The 18,940-nt window shown below is 38.6% G+C and overlaps 1 protein-coding gene across 1 annotated transcript in view; it reads right to left on the minus strand.

The window, feature by feature from the left end:
• Nucleotides 1-18,940, minus strand: part of TMEFF1 (transmembrane protein with EGF like and two follistatin like domains 1) — an 80,672-nt gene that overhangs the window by 25,500 nt on the left and 36,232 nt on the right. Inside the window, exons 6-7 of the mRNA XM_025888511.2 lie at nt 3,047-3,195; nt 1,156-1,221 (exon numbers count right to left, since the gene is read on the minus strand). Coding sequence (XP_025744296.1) covers nt 1,156-1,221; nt 3,047-3,195 — 215 coding nt within the window. The remainder of the gene's footprint in view (nt 1-1,155; nt 1,222-3,046; nt 3,196-18,940) is intronic.

The following is an 18,940-nucleotide window of genomic DNA, read 5'->3' on the forward strand; positions in this document are numbered from 1 at the left end:
GGGTAGAAGATGTACGTGTGAAAGAGCAATTATAGGGGCACCCGGGTGGCTCAGTGGTTAAGCGTCTGCCTTCGGCTGAGGTCATGATCCCAGGGTCCTGGGATCGAGCCCCGCATCGGGCTCCCTGCTCTGCGAGAAGCCTGCCTCTCCCTCTCCCACTCCCCCTGCTTGTGTTTCCTTTCTCGCTGTGTCTCTCTCTGTCAAATAAATAAATAAAATCTTTAAAAAAAAAAAAGAGCAATTATATTTAAGTCTCAAACTAGGGAGTCCCAAGATCCACACCTGCTTCAGTTCACTACATAGAACGTCCTAGAGCCTCAATGTTCCCCTTGATCCTTAGGCCTCAGAGTAGTTGTTAAGAATCAAATTAAATCAAAGAGCACTGGACTTAAGGTCAAGAGACCTGGAATCCAATCCCTGCTGCTCTGACCTTTACTACATATAAGCCTGTGTACAAATAAATCCTACAGTTTCTTTGAGTTTCATCCATTCTTTTGACAAGTATGGAGTACCTAAGTATGTGCCAAACATTCTGCCAAGAGTTAGGAATGCAAAAGTGAACATGACAGATACAGTCTCCTGTCCTCACAAAACTCAGAGCCTAGAGGTGAATACAGATGAGTAAAAAAAAAACAATTATAATTAAAGTAGGTTAAATGTTTGGATAGGAGGGTATATAGAGAGGCACCTAATTCTAGACTTAAGGGTCAAGGAATACTTCCCAAAAGGAAATGACTTCTAAGCTAAGACTGAAAGGATGAATATTAGGTAGAGAAAAGTTCCAGGCAGAGGGAACAAGGATCAAAGATGGTGCACAAAAGGCAAGCATTAATAGTATATTCTAAAGAAGTAAAGAGGATTTAAAAAGCAAAGATGAGGGATCTTTCTGTATAATTTCTTACAACTACATGTGAACCTGCAATTATCTCAATAAAAATTTTAATTAAAAAAAAAGCATATATGAGAGTACTCTATAAATTGAGAATAAGCACCTTAGCTATTTCATTTAATATTATTACTAATAATATATTCCATAATGTATTGCTACAGAGAGCAAAGTTGGAATGATCATTATAACGGAAATAGAACTACTAAGGACAGCTAGTGATCATATTTCAATAGTTGGCCAAAATCTGGAAAATCATGATTCAGTACCTTTCACATCTGGTCGATACTGTAGTCCGTCATCTTTTTTTCCCAACAAACTAGTGTCATCTGTGTCTACAAAAGAAAAGTTTTCAAATTAAGACACACAGAATGTTTAAGTCATACCATGAAACTCCCAAATATTCCAAATGCTCTAGGTCCTTCCCAACTCTATCCACTTATCTTGCTCACATTTCTCACCATTCTCTTGATCTATTGTGCTATTTCTACCTCAGGCCTCAAGGCATCCCAAATATATACACACTCTGCAAGATGGACAACCTGGTATCATTTAGACTTCAGGTCAAATGTCATCTCCTTAGAAAGTCTTTCCTGTGCAAACTAAAATAACACATACCCCAAAGGGAAAGTATTAGCCCTCTCTCCAAGGGACAATGGTCTCAAGATTTACCTCTCTTACCACTGTTTCCTTGGAAACATATCAGATTAAGATAAAAGTGGAATCTCAGCTATGTTATCAGAAAAAACTTGCAATAGAAATGACCCCAGACTGGTGAATTGTATTTGGACTGCAAAGACTGTAAATGAACCACAAATGGGTGTTAGAAGCACAAGCTTTCAGCTTCCCACTACATAGTGAGGGAGGAAAGGGAAGGTATAGTTAGGTATGAATGGAAGTATTATCAAGAGGACCAAGATAAAAGTTAAGGACCAACTACTCCAAAGGATTCTAGATAGGCATGAATTTCAATTAACAAAATTCTCAAGCTTGACCAACTTGAAGTTTGAAATTGCAGGTAGAACCATTCAATCATGAACCAGTTCTTCATAAAAGGTATTATTTCTCTAAGCTACTGTTTCAACTTAGGCTCTAAATGCCACTCTATGAAAGAAAAACAAACCATACACTTCTTTAAGATCAAGGCTAAGTGGTATGTCTACCTACAAGGGGTCTCTATCAGCAAATGGTTTGCTCTCCCGCCCATATCTGACCTCCACATGGAAATCCTCTGATGAGCTTCTTGGGCATTCTCTGGTAGCTTAGACCAGAGATACTGCAATCCTTTGTGCAGTATTTCACAAATAATTTGTTACCAATATAAAGTACCAAACTCTGGCTTACAACACTTTTCCCTTAGCTTAGATAAAAACATATCCCTTTAATAAGTCCAAAAAAGGTAGGAGGGATGGACCTCGTAAGCAGGAAAGACCCACAAGTCCATGACAATGTGTCTGGCTCTTGTATGATGTACGTTACTAGGAACTAATTACATTATCCTAGCCCATATGTGTATTACTAAAGAAAGAAGGTTGAGAAGTTCTACCTTTAGTGACTGGATATTTCTAGTTGAAATGGAAAACTAAAACAAATTCTTAGTTGCTATCGTGGCTCTAAGCTATGACAAAAAGCAAGAAGAGCAATAAGAATTTTAAACTGAAGGTAATAATTTTTCCTTACATTCTATAACCTCACACCAAAATCTCTAACAGTACATAATATGTAGGGGCAAAAACTACAGAGAGATGAGAAAACAAAGTAAACTTCTATGCTCTAGAAAAAAAAAGATGAATATTTGGCAATGCTTGTAGTTTTACTGTAATTAAAATAAGCTGACTAATCACTCAATAGCTATAATCATTGCTATAAATTTGAGACCTTTAAGAACTATAAATGTGTCTACAAGTCTATGTTAGGAAGAGCTTAGTTACTACATGATCAACCAAAAAGCATGGTTTGCATCTTGAGAAGATGAAAATAAATGGAAACAAAATCTAAGTTAGTAACAGAAGAAATTCTAAAATGTAAAGTAATAAAAGAAACAAATAGAACATCAAAGACTTCTCATTTTACAAATATGGAACACTACCAAAATGACAAGTAAGATTTCAGACAGAGAATATTACAGACAGGTCTCTGGATGAGTAGAATGGATTTTACCTGTGCAATGACCAAGATGTCTTATATCAATTTGTTCTTGCTTTATACAAGATGCTTCTCGAACAAAACAAGGATTGTTGTAGGAACTCCCATCAGAAGCACACACAGGATTAAAACTGTAGCCACTGCAATCTATATTACATACACACCTGTAGGAAAAGACAAAAATTACCTATATTTTACAACAAAAGTATTTCACAATACTGTATTTCACTTTCTTCTTTTCTGCTTTCTGTTAACAGAAGTCAAAATATCGTTCTAAGTCACTGATAAAAGATTAAGCAAAGTGAACATTCAGCTAACAATTTCTTTCAGGTGAGAATTTAGAGATAATTTCATCTAGATATTAATCCAGTGGTTTCCCCAGAATTTTCTTATCTAGATACAATAATCAAGAGATGCCAAATGTCAACAATGTTAATTAAAAAGCAACATGCCATAGTGGAAAGGACACAGAACTGAGTCAAAAGTCATGAATCTAAATCCCAGCCCAACTAATTACTAAGATTTGTGTCCAGATTCTTTTCCTAAGTCTTAATATACTTATCTGTAAAATAGAGGTTAAAATAATATACCGACCCTCACCAAATAACTAGGAAGACTAAAAAACATAATTTGAAATAAAACATGTAAAATGAAAGCCCTCCAAAGTGTTTCTAGCTGCACATCTACCTATATCGCTGAGTGTCCACCCAACACTGAGACTGCACAAGGAGTCCCAGGGATGGTCACTCCTCCCAAGAACAGTAAAATCTAAATGAGAATATAAAAATAAAAAAGAGACTCTCCTGCTTCCAGCAACACTGTAGACTCAGAAACTAAGCTAAGCTTCCCACTGAAAACAACAAAAATTACAGGAAACGTATTTTAAAATATTCTCTCAAATGCATTCATAAGGTGACAAGAAATAAGGAATGTTCAGAACAAAAGTTAAATGAAGACAGGAATACAGAAAGGTCAATTGAGTTGGTTAAAGCTGATTTTCACCTTGAAAGTGTTTACCAAATTGGGTAAATTCAATTATCAACTTTTATAGCCTTGCAGGCCTCTGGAAACAGAAGACAAACAATACTGACCTACCTAGGATGGGGAGTTTGAAGACCCTGGAAAAGCTGTTAGCTCAAAAAGCTACAACTCTCAGCATGAGGGTAAACTAGAAATGAGTTTCCATATTCCACAGGGACTATTTAAAGTGGAAAAAAAAAAAATGCTGCCCTGAGCCATGGCATTGAAGAGAGGGAAGAAAAACATCTCCCCTGAGAATTAAAAACCACAAGCCAGCCCTCACATGGGTAATTACAACTTAAAATACTACTTGGGTGTTCTGAAAAACCTTAAGCCCAGAATTTATTTTAAGAGCCAAGGACTGGAAGGGGCCATAGGCAACTGACAGAAGCAAATGCAATCTCCTTTGGAGAAACCAACTTTATTATCCTTGACCTCAAACATTTTCCAAGATACACTTGTGAGAAAAATAAGCAGATCACACACTCAGTCATATATCTACAACAAATAAGGAAATAAAACACCATGAGTAGAACAAGCTGATTTGAAAATGAAGCAAGCAGAGGCACCTGGCTGGCTCAGCCTATGAAGCATGTGACTCTCAGTGGTAGAATTAACTTAAAATAAAAGGAAAGAAAGAAAGGAAAGGAAAGAAAAAAAAAAAGTGAACCAAACAGAACTTCTAATAAAGAATGTATTATTAGAAATAAAAATTTGGGGGCACCTGGGTGGCTCAGTTGGTTGGGCATTTGACTCTTGATTTCAGCTCAGGTAATGATCTCCAGGTCATGAGATAGAGCCCTGCATCGGGCTCTGCACTGGGTGGGGAGCCTGCTTGGGATTCTCTCTCCCTCTGCCGCTCCCTCCCCTCCATGGCATGTACACTCTCTCTCACAAAAAAAGAAAAAGAAAAAAAGAAAAAGAAATAAAAAATGCAATAGGCAGATTTAACAGCAGATCAGATAAATGAAAGGTGAGTTAGGGTACTGGAAGATAGATAAAAGGAAATTACTCAAACCACAGCAGAGTCAAAGAGGCGGTATACTTTTTAATCTAAAACAAGAGGAAGAGACATGGAAGACAGAAGTGACAGAATCTGGAAAAACTCTAATTGGACCTCAAGGAGTAAAAGGAATGAGGCAAGGGCAATATTCTCAGCAATCCTCGTCAAATTTTCTAAAGCTAAAAAAAGATACTAATCTAAATATCCAAGAAGCCTAATACATTCCAAACAGGATTATTAAAGAGAAATCTAGACACAGAGATACCACAGTGGAATTTAATAGCAACATCAAAAAAGAATACTTTAAAAGCAGCCAGAAAGAAGAGAAAGATTACTCTCAAAAAGGCAAGAATAAGAGAGACAAGTGTCTTCAAAAGCAATACTGAAGCCAAACTGTTTATTTCTAGCCCGACAGTGGAATAATGCCTGCAATGTGCTGAGACAAAAGAGAATTCTATATAAAGAGAAATACCTTTCATGAATGAGGGTAAAATAAAAGTAATTTCGAAGAAGTAAAAACTTAAGAGTTTGTCACCTGCTGGCTATCAGTAAAGGTAATTATAAAGGCAGTTGAACAATGATCTTATAAAGAAAATCTGAAATGTAAATGCAAATGAAGAACAAAAGCATAAATATGTAGGTAACGTTAATAAAGCTAGCCTTGCAAGGGCCCAACGATTTCACTATTAGGTAAGGTCCCTTAAAATCTCATACACAGGGGCGCCTGGGTGGCGTTAAGCGTCTGCCTTCGGCTCAGGTCATGATCTCAGGGTCCTGGGATCGAGCCCCGCATCAGGCTCCCTGCTCGGCAGGAGCCCTGCTTCTCCCTCTCCCCCTGCTTGTGTTCCCTCTCTCACTGTCTCTCTCTCTCTCTCTGTCAAATAAATAAATAAAATCTTTAAAAAAATCTCATATACATTTGTATCAGATTTAAGTTAAGAATGTTCACAGCAGCATTATTCATGAGAACAAAAGACTGGAAACAATCCAAATGTCCATCGATAGTAAAATGCACTGTAAAAGGATGTGGTATAGTCCAAAAATTAAATTCAGTAAGCAGTGATATTGAATGAACCATGTGCATTAATGTGAATGAATCCCAAAAACATAATTGCTAAGCAATAGAAGGTACATATAGAGATGATTCCATTTTATACAAAACTCAAAATCAGTTAAGAGATCCATCATATATGGTAAAACTATTTTAAAAAGCAAAGAAAATGCAGGATATCAGGTAGGTAGAGGAAAAATACATTCAAGGAGGAACATGGGAGGGCAGCTCTGAAGTATTGATAATATTCTATTTCTGGCTTGGGAGGTAGGATTCACAAAACTGTTTCACTTTTGTGCATTAAACCAAGTGTGTAAGTTTTCATGCACTTTTAAATATATACTCTATTCCACAATTTAAAAATTAAGGCACCAGAAAAAAAATTAACAATTCATATTTACTAAAGTCAGAAATGGCTTTTACATTTCGGCAGGGGGGCCGGGGAGAGAATGTGACAGAGACCACATTTGGTCTGCAAAGTGTAAAATATTTGTCAACTGGACCTTTACAGAAAATCCTTGCTGACCCCAGCTTGATGGGATATAAGTGGGCAAAATTGCAATGGCAATACAAGAGAAAAGGTGGCTAATGAAAGATTATAAAGCTATTTCAGGAGCAAGAAAAGGCCCAACAACAAAGGCAAGATACCGTACCAATTCAGCAAGGAGAAACAAGTGATTCGGCAGTGCGCACTGAGCACACCTGTGAGCAAGTGTAGGAGAAAGTCAACATTCCTCGGTAGGATGGTACCACTGTCAGACTAAGAGCTGTGAGAAAAAACCACGGCTACTGTTCTCAATGGCACATGAGGAAAGAAAATGAAATTACCATGCCTAGGAAAGTCCAGCTTAGTGAAACCATGAGCAGAAGAGGAAAATATCAGACTCCAGAGCCTGCTGCTATTACCGATTACAGGGATGACAGCTATGCACACTGGCAGCGGTACAGAGGGCAGGATGCCCAAAGCATAGGAGTGTACACTAGGGGGGAAAGAAATAACTTCAGTAAATATGCCAAATTCAAAACATTTAACAACCATTTACTCTGCACCTACTGTGTGGGAATACTCACATTTGCCTTATTTAATCCTGACAACAAATAATTATAAAAAGGGAAGATGAATATGAACAAAGTTAAAAAGCCTAAGATCACAAAACATAAAGTGGCTGGGATGGTGTTCTCTCTACTCATTAGAGCTGTTGTGTAAAACAGAGATCTCTGCATGGAAAGTGACAAATGAAAGGAGGTAAGCATTTTCCATATTTTAAAAAAAATTTTTTTTCTTTCTTTCTTTGAGAGAGAGAGAGAGCACAAGCGGGGAGGAGGAGCATAGGGAGAGGGAGAAGCAGGCTCCCCACTGAGCAGGGAGTCCAACTCGGGGCTCGATCCCAGGACCCTGAGATCATGACCTGAGCTGAAGGCAGACACTTAACTGACTGAGCCACCCAGGCGCCCCTTCCATATTTTTATCATGAAAAATCTTTTCACTAAACTGGCCTTCCTTTTCTCTCAAACACACCAGGGATACTCCTGACTCAGGGCTTTCCTTCTCCCTGGAACACTTCCCTCAGACACCACCAGGTTCAATCCCTCACTTCAAGTTTTTTCTCAAGTCTTAAAAAAATGGCCGAAAATTAAATCACCAGGCATCCATTCAAGAAGTTAGAAAAAGAACAATGAAATAAGTCCAATGAAAACAAAAAAGAAGGGAAAAAACAGAGGAATGGCTACAGATACATGGGGATATAGATATGGATATACAGAGAGATCTCAGCAGAAACAGAAAACAGTTACAACAGCAAAGATCAATAAAGCCAAAGCTGGGCCTTTGAAAAGACTTCCAAATCTATAAAGGAGGATAAATCCAGAAAGAGAGAAAAACATATCAGGAATGAAAATGACTAGATTCAGCAGGGATTATGGCTGAATAGATGATGAAGGGTTATTATAAACCACTTTAAGATAGCAAATTTGAAAACTTAGGTAAAATGATAACTTTTTAAAAATATTAACTATGGAATTTAACTAAAAAAGACATAGAAGCTGAATGGTATTTAATCATTAAAGAAATTAAATTGGTTGTTTGAAAACAAAAAAAAAGGCCTTCAAAGACAGCTTCAGAACCAGGTGTTTTTTAGAAAGAAAATTTATGAACACATTCATTCCAATCATTCAATAAATAGATCACTCTATTCTTTCACAAAGACATCCAGGGAATAGAAGGAACACTCCCTAACTCACTTTCCAAGGCCACATAAACTTAAAAAAAAAAAAAAATCAACACATCAAAAACTAATGATGTAATGTATGGTGATTAACATAACAATAAAAAATTTTAAAAATCAACAAAAGTAACAGATTATAACTCACTAAATAAAAACGAATAAAAGAAAATCTCATCCTTACGGCAGACAGAACACCAACCAGTACCACACAGGCACAGATACTGTAATCATAAAACAACAACAGGATGTGATTTAAAAAAAAAAAAAAAGGAGCACCGTGAGAACAAAGATGAGCTCTTAGAAATTAAAATTATAGGGGCACCTGGGGGGCTCAGTTGGTTAAGTATCTGACTCTTGATTTTTGGCTGAGGTTCATGACCTCAGAGTCACAGGATCAAGCCCCACATTGGGCTCCTCATTCAGTGAGGAGTCTGCTGGAGAGTCTCTCCCTCCCTCCCCCCTTTGCCCCTCCCCCCACACTTTCTTGCTGTCTCTCAAATAAATAAATCTTTTTTTTTATAGATTTTATTTATTTATTTGAGAGAGAGAATGAGATAGAGAGAGAGCACGAGAGGGAAGAGAGTCAGAGGGAGAAGCAGACTCCCTGCTGAGCAGGGAGCCCGATGCGGGACTCGATCCCGGGACTCCATCCCGGGACTCCAGGATCATGACCTGAGCCGAAGGCAGTCGCTTAACCAACTGAGCCACCCAGGCGCCCTCAAATAAATAAATCTTTAAAAAAAGAAAATTACAGCAGAAACAAAAAACTCAAAAAAGGACTGGTAGATAAAGTTGAAGAAATCTCTCAGAAGGCACAATGAAATTTTTAAAAAATAGAAAATGGGAGAAAAGGTAAGAAAAATAAAGGACTAGTCCAGGATGTCCAACAACTGAATAACAGAAATACAAATAGAAAAGAGAGGAAAGGAAGTCATCATCAAAGAACTAACTGAAGAAGGGGCACCTGGCTGGCTCAGTCAGCAGAGCACGTGACGCTTGATCTCAGGGTTGTGGGTTCAAGCCCCACGTTGGCTGTGGAGATTACTAAGAAATAAAATCTTAAAAAAAAAAAAAGGTTGAAGAAAATTTCTTAAATCAGAAATAAGTAACTTTCTAAGAAAGGGTGTGATATTGTGAAATTCCACTATACCGGGGACCAAAAGATTCTATATGCTCCAATAGAGAGAAAACAGATCACATACAAAGGATCAGGAATCAGAATGGCTTCAGGCTTCTACAAGAAGATAACAGAGCAATGCCTTCACAGTTCTGAGGGAAAATTATTTCCCACCTACAATTGTACTTGACAAGTTATAAATCAAGTATTGGGTGTAGGATAAAAACATTTTCGGGGCCCCTGGCTGGCTCAGCCAGTGGAGCGTGTGACTCTTGATCTCGGGGTTGTAAGTTTGAGTCCCATGTTGGGTGTAGAGATTATGTAAAAATAAAATCCTTAAAAAAAAACAAACACTTTTAAGTATTAAGTCTCAAAAGAGTTCGGCTTTTTTTTTTTTTTAACATCTTATACCCTTGTTCAAGAAGCTACTGAAAAATAGCCTAAAATGGGAGAGTAAAACCATGAAATTAAAGGCAAAAATACAAGAAGCAAACTATCCTATATAGAAGAGAGGTAAATGAATTTCTAGGATACTTGTGGTATAACAAAAAATATATTTGGTCTTCATCCCCTGTTCCTGGCACTGAGCACCTAAAACTCTTGGAACTGTCTGATAGATGGGAGAATCTTTTGTATGCTAAGGAAATGGCTCATTGCAGGAAGGAAGGGAGGGACCAGTTTGATACCAGGAAAATCAACCGTGGAAAAGTCAGAACTTCTACTTCCCCACCCCACCAACCCACCTGACCTCTGGGAAGGGGAGAAAGAGAGAGGGATTGGAGATGGAGTTCAATCACCAATGGCCAATAATTTAACCAATAATGAAACCGCAATAACAAACTTTGAACAGGAGCATTCCAGGTTGGTGAACACATCCACATGCTGGTGCACCTGATACCATGGAGACAGAACAGAAACTCCTCAAGACCCCTCGCCCTATGTACCTCTTCATCTTTTGCACCCTTCATAATAAACAGTAAGCATAGCACTGTGTGTCATATTTGTAAATTATCAAACCCAAGGGGAGGTTGTGGAAATCTCCGAATCAGTAGTATGGTGGAAGGAGATACAGGGAACCTCACTTGCAGGTGGTGTCTTGTGGGTCTGTGCCTTCATTCTGTGGCATTTGTGCTATAACTCCAAGTGGAGAGCGCTGGAACGGAACTGAACTGTGGAACAGCTGGTTGGTATAGAAGTAGAGAACTGGTTGTTGTTGGAAGAGATACAACACTGAAGGAAGATCCCAGGGTGACAGCTAGGTATAAGATGTGCAGGGCAACCAGTCCACACTGAAATAGTTCCACTCTCCACAGTCCTATTGATGGCTGTGATTACTGATTACCAAGAGGCCTAGTGCCACTATGCCCTTTTTAGCCAGGGGACAGAATGCCCAGGTAAGCCTGCTCCAGACTCTGATCCATACTTAGCTCATCTTAACCATATGGTGGTGAAGTGTCCCCCTCTCCCCTCCATGTCCTACTGCCTCACCCTGAGCACACTCATTTAATTGACTCCTGAGACCTAGAGGTCAGCTATGGCGAGATAAGGAGAAAACACAGAGCAGGCCCTTCTCTGGCCACATTCCTGCCAGTCATCCATACATGGCAAGACTAGAATCCTGCCAGATGTCTCCACTGTGAGGAGCCCTAGGTTACCCAGGACTCACTCATGCTCTTGCCCACTGATGTCCCAAGAGGGGAATCTTGTAAACTCTCTGGGAAACTAAAAGCCAGACTCTGACTCAGAGACCATTCGATGTATCTTCTTCTGTAAACCTTCATGTAATCATGGCACTACTGTCCTTTTCTTCCACGGCTGGGTTAATGTTCCACACTGGTAATATGGCAATATTCTATTTTGTACCCTAGGTGTTAGGTACACAGATGTAGTATTCTTTAAATTGCATACATAGATATGCCAACGTACATTTTACAATAAAAGTTTTAAGAAAGTGCAGAAAATATGCATAGTGTACTGCCATTAGTTTTAAAAAAGGAAACAAAGAGAATGTGTGTACATATTTGCTTGTACATGCATAAAATAATCGCTGGGAGATTAAATAAACATCAGTGACTGCCTCTAGTAAAGACACCTGAATGGCTGGGGAACCGGGGTAGGAAACAGACTTCTTACTGTGGAGCCTTTTAAAGCTTCTGAGTTTCTAACACTACAAATTTCAAAGACATGAATGCATATATACATAAATAAATAAATTAAATGACTTCTATGATTTTTGCAAATCACAACTCTAAGTCTTTAAAATAGGGATAATACCTCATAATACTGGTGAAAGAACCAAATAAGCTTTTTTTTTTATTAAAGATTTTTATTTATTTATTTGAGAGAGTAAGAATGAGAGAGAGAGAGCACATGAGAGGGGGGAGGGTCAGAGGGAGAAGCAGACTCCCCGCTGAGCAGGGAGCCCAATGCGGGACTTGATCCTGGGACTCCAGGATCATGACCTGAGCCGAAGGCAGTCACTTAACCGACTGAGCCACCCAGGTGCCCCCAAATAAGCTTTTGCAAAAAGCCCTTTGAAATCAAATACTATGTACATCTGAAAGTAGTATTATTATTGAAAAAAAATCTCTCCTTTCCCTTCCTTTCTCTTCACTCTATATAGAAAGTGTTATTCCCCCTTGATATGGTAAGTTTATTTAGCAGTTAAGAAAACACTGGCTTAAACTAATTTATGTGGGGACGCCTGGGTGGCTCAGTCACTTAAGTGTCTGCCTTCGGCTCAGGTCATGATCTCAGGGTTCTGGGAGGGAGCCCCATGTTGGGCTCTGTGCTCAGTGGGGAGACTGCTTCTCTCTCTCTCCCTTTCCCTCTGGCCCTCCCTCTGCTCATGCTCTCTCTCTCATGCTCTCTTTCTCAAATAAATAAAATCATAAAAAAACTAATTCATATGAACTTATTTAAATTTAACAAACACCTATGAAGCCTGCAAAAAGTTCAGTACAATACCAGTTGTTTTATGTATAGTAAATCCATACAATGACCCTGTGTGCAGCTCTAAGTGAATAATAAAGCCCTAGTGTGAACAGCCATGAGTTCCACAAAGACCTACAGAGGGATACTACAACCCAACCTTATGGCAAATTCATCCAGTATAGAAATCAGCAAGACAAAGTCCCTGTCCTTAGGGAGCCAACAATCTGCTAGTGATCCCAACAGCATAAATACCACGCAGAGGTTGTTTCTCAAGAACAAGAATCAACACAGAATAAGGTCACCTAACTAGTGGGGACTGTGGAAGAGAGCCAGAGAGGCTTCTGGGAAGAGGCACTGACTTATGACCTGAGTCACACTCATCCAAGTCGAGAAGGAAGAGTAGGAATTAAACAATCTAGATAAATAGAGATGGGACTCCAGGCAGAAGAAATAAGAGGCAAACTATCAAAGAGTAAGTAGCACAGCATTCAGAAAACTGCAAAAGGTCATGGGGATACAGTGTTCTCCATTTTAAAAACAGACCTCTCGGAGGAAACCTTTCCTGGCAGCTGTGTGGCATCTTAGTAGTAGTAGTGGGAAGGTACTGTACTGTAGCAGGAAGGATTTCTGGACAAAGGAGCCTATCATTGCTAGCATCCGGCTTATACTATGTATAAACTAATATTTAATAGTCTTGTTTCCTGTTACAAGAAAAAGAAGAGCATATAATTATTTTTCCATTATAATCTAAGGGGCCATCATAGGAATTTATTAAACCTAAATAGTTTTAAAAGTCTATATTCTATATACCCAGAGAAAGGCAATGCTAAATAACAAAACTTATTGTCATCTCTGATTAGGAAGAAATAAAGAATAGATAATGGTAGGAAAGGTACTTCTTTGGTTCTTTTTTTAAAAAGTCTATGTGGGGGGCGCCTGGGTGGCTCAGTCGTTGGGTGTCCGCTTTCGGCTCAGGTCATGATCCCAGAGTCCTGGGATCGAGCCCCGCATCGGGCTCCCTGCTCAGTGGGAAGCCTGCTTCTCCCTCTCCCACTCCGCCAGCTATGTTCCTGCTCTCGCTGTGTCTCTCTCTGTCAAATAAATAAATAAAATCTTTAAAAAAAAAAAAGTCTATGTGGCATCCAGAAAGGAGAACATAATGGAGGACATACATGTATAGCATCACTCTCAGCTTAAACAAGAAAAAAGATTTCATTGTACCTACTGAGAGAGAGACTCATCAGATTGTGACACTGACCAGCCATCTGTGTCAAACAGAAAATGGTCCCACAATTGACAAAGATGTCCAAGCAGGTAGATTAACTGTTTATCAGTGTTGTCTGTCACACTGCATACCTACAATGATTCTCTTAGCAACTCTGAAATCTCCTATCACTCAAGGAAAGAGCAGCTCCAGAGAGATTGACATCAAAGAGGCAGAAGAGCAGGAGACTATTTCCACAAAGGGCATCACACACGAAGTTCAAAAGAAATCAGTCGAGGACTTTTATAACTCACCTGTATTGACACATTATGCCTGATGATTTTACCAAATCCTCCCCCATTTGTGGGCAGAGATTTAGGTCAGGAATATAAAGGGTACTGATGTGAAGGAGTTTTAGGATTATTTGGTCCCACCGTCCAGACAAACAGCTGATGGACATTTTGCAGCAATAATTTCAGCTTTGGCCAGATTAGAAATACTGTTTAAAAAAAGAGGGGTTGCTACAAACATATGGTTTAAGAAATATAACGTGCTGTAAAGCAGATGCTATTTCCGAGTTTTAAGACTAAGCAGATCTGGGCTGAAGCCTTTATTTGTTGGTGCAAGACTCTAGGGCTCTTCCCGCCTCCATCCTAGGAGCCCGTACAGAAACAGGGGCCAGGAACTCAAAGTGGAATGCTGAGCCCCCTACATGGACAGTAGCTCTTTTGGAGAGTTCCACAGAACTGTGACAGACTTTATGGGAATGAGAAATAAACTTTTGTTAAACACCCCCCCCACACCAAAAAAAGACTAAGCAGAAAGTCCATCCACTATACTTCATAACGGTCACAATGGAATACTGAAACCTCACTTAGGTGGGAGTCAAATTTCTTGCAACCTCACTACCTAACTCTAGGTTTAAATTCAAAAGGTAAGCATCAATGAAGATAGCTATCACTAATCCATGTGAACACCAGAGTATCACTGGAGAGGCACAATGTGCTTCAGAAAGGACGGGGGGAAAAAAGCCTTTCAGAAGCTAAAACTAATTTAAATTATAAATAAATTAGCCATTGAGCAGACAAGAGAGAAAATACATGTAATAAAGTTCATACACTTCACTCAGAAGAACCTATTTACTCTGATTTTACATTTAGAATTTATTCCTACATTAGATACAGTTCCTACAGGTATATTATCTCCTATTCTGGGAAAGAAGAGAAGCAAATTTAAAAGCTGGGGTCATCTACACTCAGGTTCATTGTCAAGGCACCTTGACACAGCACCCAGAAGCAGCAGCTAAGAGCCTGAGATGTGAGAAGAAAAATTATTTTTGAAGAACCCAAAACACAAAGCAGAATGCAGCCTTAAGCTTAGGGACAAAACAACCACCACTGAGAAGAGAACACCAGGGTATTACACATGTGTGTGCACAACACAATGGATAAATCCCTTGTCAGTGGACCTGTGTTCTGGGTAACTGCAAGCCATTCAGCCTCTTCTGAGCCCAGCTTCACCTGTAAAATCAGGATAATACTTCTTGCCACCAGACAGAACTTCCATAAAGAGCTGAAAAAACAATTTATGTAACAATAGCTGAAAAATACAATACACTATACAATATGTAACACTAAGACAACCTATTTAAATAAATATCCATTTAAATGGCTAAATAAAAAATTAGCACTTCTCTTAATAGCAAAGAATTAAGTTACATGATACCCCTGATTCCCTCCCCCAAAATGCCAGGGTGTGTTGTTTTTTTTTTCTAAACTGGTAGTAAGACAAAGAGCTTTAAAGCAAGACAAAGATTTCAGCTGCCCTTGGGAAATCAGATAGGGTATAAGCATTTCTTCTAACAGAAAAGACATTTCAAACTGAGAAAAAATAAAATATTTTTTAAAATGAATACCCATACCTAAAAATATAACATGAAATATAATATTGATTAGTTATATTATTGAGGAATATTTTTCAAACTATAGGTCATAATTCTGGCATTTTTTAAGGAAATCAGAAAGTATTAGAGTACCTCACATTTAATAAAGGTAAGTATTATTTCATAGAATTTTGAAATGTGAATTCTATGTCACAGTGTAAATCTATTTCTTACATGGAGTTGTAGTTAAAAACGTCTAAAAGTCACTGATACATAACAGATAGATAGGCATGTGACCTTCTAGATGACAGCTAAGGTGTAAAAACAAGGAGTTTAAAAGCAGCTAGTACTCAGAGTGACCAGAAGAATATAAGGAAAGTAAAGAAATCTCAGCTGGGACCACGTGGAAGAAGGCAGTGTTTTTTATTTTTATTTTTTTTTAAGATTTTATTTATTTATTTATTTGAGAGAGAGAATGAGAGAGAGAGAGAACATGAGAGGGGGGAGGGTCAGAGGGAGAAGCAGACTCCCCGCCGAGCAGGGAGCCCGACGCGGGACTCGATCCCGGGACTCCAGGATCATGACCTGAGCCGAAGGCAGTCGCCCAACCAACTGAGCCACCCAGGCACCCAGGGCAGTGTTTTTTAAAAAGTCATCAAGCAGCAGTCCTTGAAGTAGGAAAAGGATAACAGCATTCTTTCTAGGAATCAAAAAGGCTAATATCAGAGAAAACACCCTAATGGAATTTAGGAGAATCTGCCCCATAAAACCCTCTGACTTTAATCCTTAATTTTCTCATCTGTAAAGTGAGAGGACTAGGCTAGAAGATAAATTTTAAGATCCTACGCAACCTTAAAATTTTCTGATTCTGGTAGAGTTTATAATAATTAAGCCATGACATGAGTACTTGTTTTATAACTAAGACCTTTTGTATTTAATAACTATAGTTTTATCTTTTAATAAAAAAATTATATAACATTGTCCTAATAAATAATGGGTTTTTATATAAAAATCAAGGCTTGGTGTCTATTGCCACTTATGGGCATCTCTCAATTTTCCATACTGAAAAGGTCTAGTTGGCTGAGTCAGAATTACCCTTACGCAAACATGCCACTATTCACCTGGAAGTAATCATGAAAAGCACACAGAAGGTGGGCTGAAGGAGTTAAATAACCTCCGTATAACTTCTTGGTACCATGGCCCATTTAAAAGTTTAAAAAAAAAATTACAATAACCATTGAGGTGTGGCTAATTGTTAAACTCAACTACAATCAGTAATAAGTGTTTTATACACTAAAAGATTAATGTTCCTAAAATTTCTTTCTATCTCCTTCCACAGTAGGATAAGCCATTTTAGCTTAATCGCTTACCTTTAGGTAAAGGTACCAAATGCTTCCTCAATGTTCTCCCATTATTGCACCAATTTCCTGGCCTGGACTTGGCTGCCTTTCCCAGTCTATGTGCTCCCCGGCTGGCTCCTCAGCCTGCATGCTCCTTTCTACTGGTAAGCTCTTCCCTGGTCTGTGCCCACTTCTTAAGCTTAAAGCCTGTATCTGCAAAAATGGTGGCTGCAAGCTCTCAAATAGATGCACAAAATGAATTTAGTACCTACAAGGGAGTTACTCTGACTGGGCAGAGGGTACACATTATATCATGAGGTGGTGTTCATAGAAAGATGTATATTTTACCATACAGATGTCATATGTGGGGCTGCCTCTGAGACTAGATGGAATCTGTTCTACTTCTAAGCAAAAGATCTCTATCTCTTTTAATTAAGGGATAAAAAATGAGAGCAGAGAAATGTCTAAAACAGGACTGGAGAGAGGTACCATGAAAGGAATAAAAACAGAGCAACAGACCAAGCCAATCAATCACTGACAACTATTTTGACTCTGAACACCTTTATAGGACAGTCCTGAGGCAAAACACTAAAAAGAACTAAATCTCTACAAAAATACACACACACGCATACACACACACCAGTACTTCATCATGCCATACCTTTAGCACAAAGCAAGAAGAAGAGAACATAACATCTATTATCTGTTCTCTCTGCAAGTCCGTATCGCTCATCATTTCTTTCCTGTTCTGCAGACCCATCTCTACTTTGGAAAACATGTACTTCCCAATCAAATCACTCTGACTGAAATGGATGGACACACATCAATCCAAGTGATCAACATGGAGAAAGAGAGCAAACTGAAGTTTTGCTAAATTCACTTTTTACTAAACTTGTCTTGTGCCAATTCTCACCAACTTTAAAATATATACCAAGTAAATTATGACATTAATTTTACCATGTACCACCCAAATAGCTGATTTTGAAACATAATCCTGAAAATGGTGCAATTCTGATTTGTAAAGCTCCCTATGGGCATTAATGCTAATTAAACCATATTACCACTGTTCAGTGAAAGACCTGAATATGTATTTAAGGGCTGAATAAAACCTGGGACCAGAAAACACACAGTGAAAATAAGCGTAAGGAAGAAAGTGCAAATCTCTATAAAACAAGTGTTTTAAAATATGCACTATGGGGCACCTGGGTGGCTCAGTCGTTAAGCGTCTGCCTTCGGCTCAGGTCATGATCCCAGGGTCCTGGGATCGATCCCCGTGTCGGGCTCCCTGCTCAGCAAGAAGCCTGCTTCTCCCTCTCCCACTCCCCCTGCTTGTGTTCCCTCTCTCACTGTGTCTCTGTCAAATAAATAAATAAAATATTAAAAAAAAAATATGCGGGCGCCTGGGTGGCTCAGTTGGTTAAGCGACTGCCTTTGGCTCAGGTCATGATCCTGGAGTTCCGGGATCGAGTCCCACATCGGGCTTCCTGCTCAGCAGGGAGTCTGCTTCTCCCTCTGACCCTCTTCTCTCTCGTGCTTTCTATCTCTCATTCTCTCTCTGAAATAAATAAATAAAATCTTTAAAAAAAAATTATGCAGTATAGGAAAGTGAAGATCCATTTGTGCCATACTGTCCTGAAGTCAGCATTAAAGCTTTTAGAATCAACTATGCAAAAAGCAAACACTACAGGGAAATGAAAGGTTGAGATTGGGAATAAATAAACCCGAAGGAACAAACATGACTGTGTTGATGATGTAAATATTCTTGCTATTCCATCACATACCGTGTGAAAATTGGACAGACAATGCTGTCCAGCTACAAAACCCACCTTACTGAAAGCTGAACATGAGAAAATAAAACAGCATAATGTCAGTCTGTGCAAATGGGATTGCTAAAAATATTTTACTCATTACATAATTACTATATCTCAAATTTTGAAGCAGTTTTGGATTTTTCTTACAATGAAATACATGAAAAGTTTTTGCATAAAAATCCAAGTTAAGAAAAAGAGAAAATTATTGATAGACTAGTATAAAGTATAATGGTAGGAGAATTAAGAATAGAAGTACTTTGAGGAATAAAATTAGCACTTAGGATAAACTATATAAAACTGTCAATAAAAATAAAGGCAGAGG

The sequence above is a fragment of the Callorhinus ursinus genome, unplaced genomic scaffold (assembly GCF_003265705.2).
Source record: "Callorhinus ursinus isolate GAN/ISIS: 27379988/994484 unplaced genomic scaffold, GSC_fseal_2.0 scaffold24, whole genome shotgun sequence".
Lineage (NCBI taxonomy): Eukaryota > Metazoa > Chordata > Mammalia > Carnivora > Otariidae > Callorhinus > Callorhinus ursinus.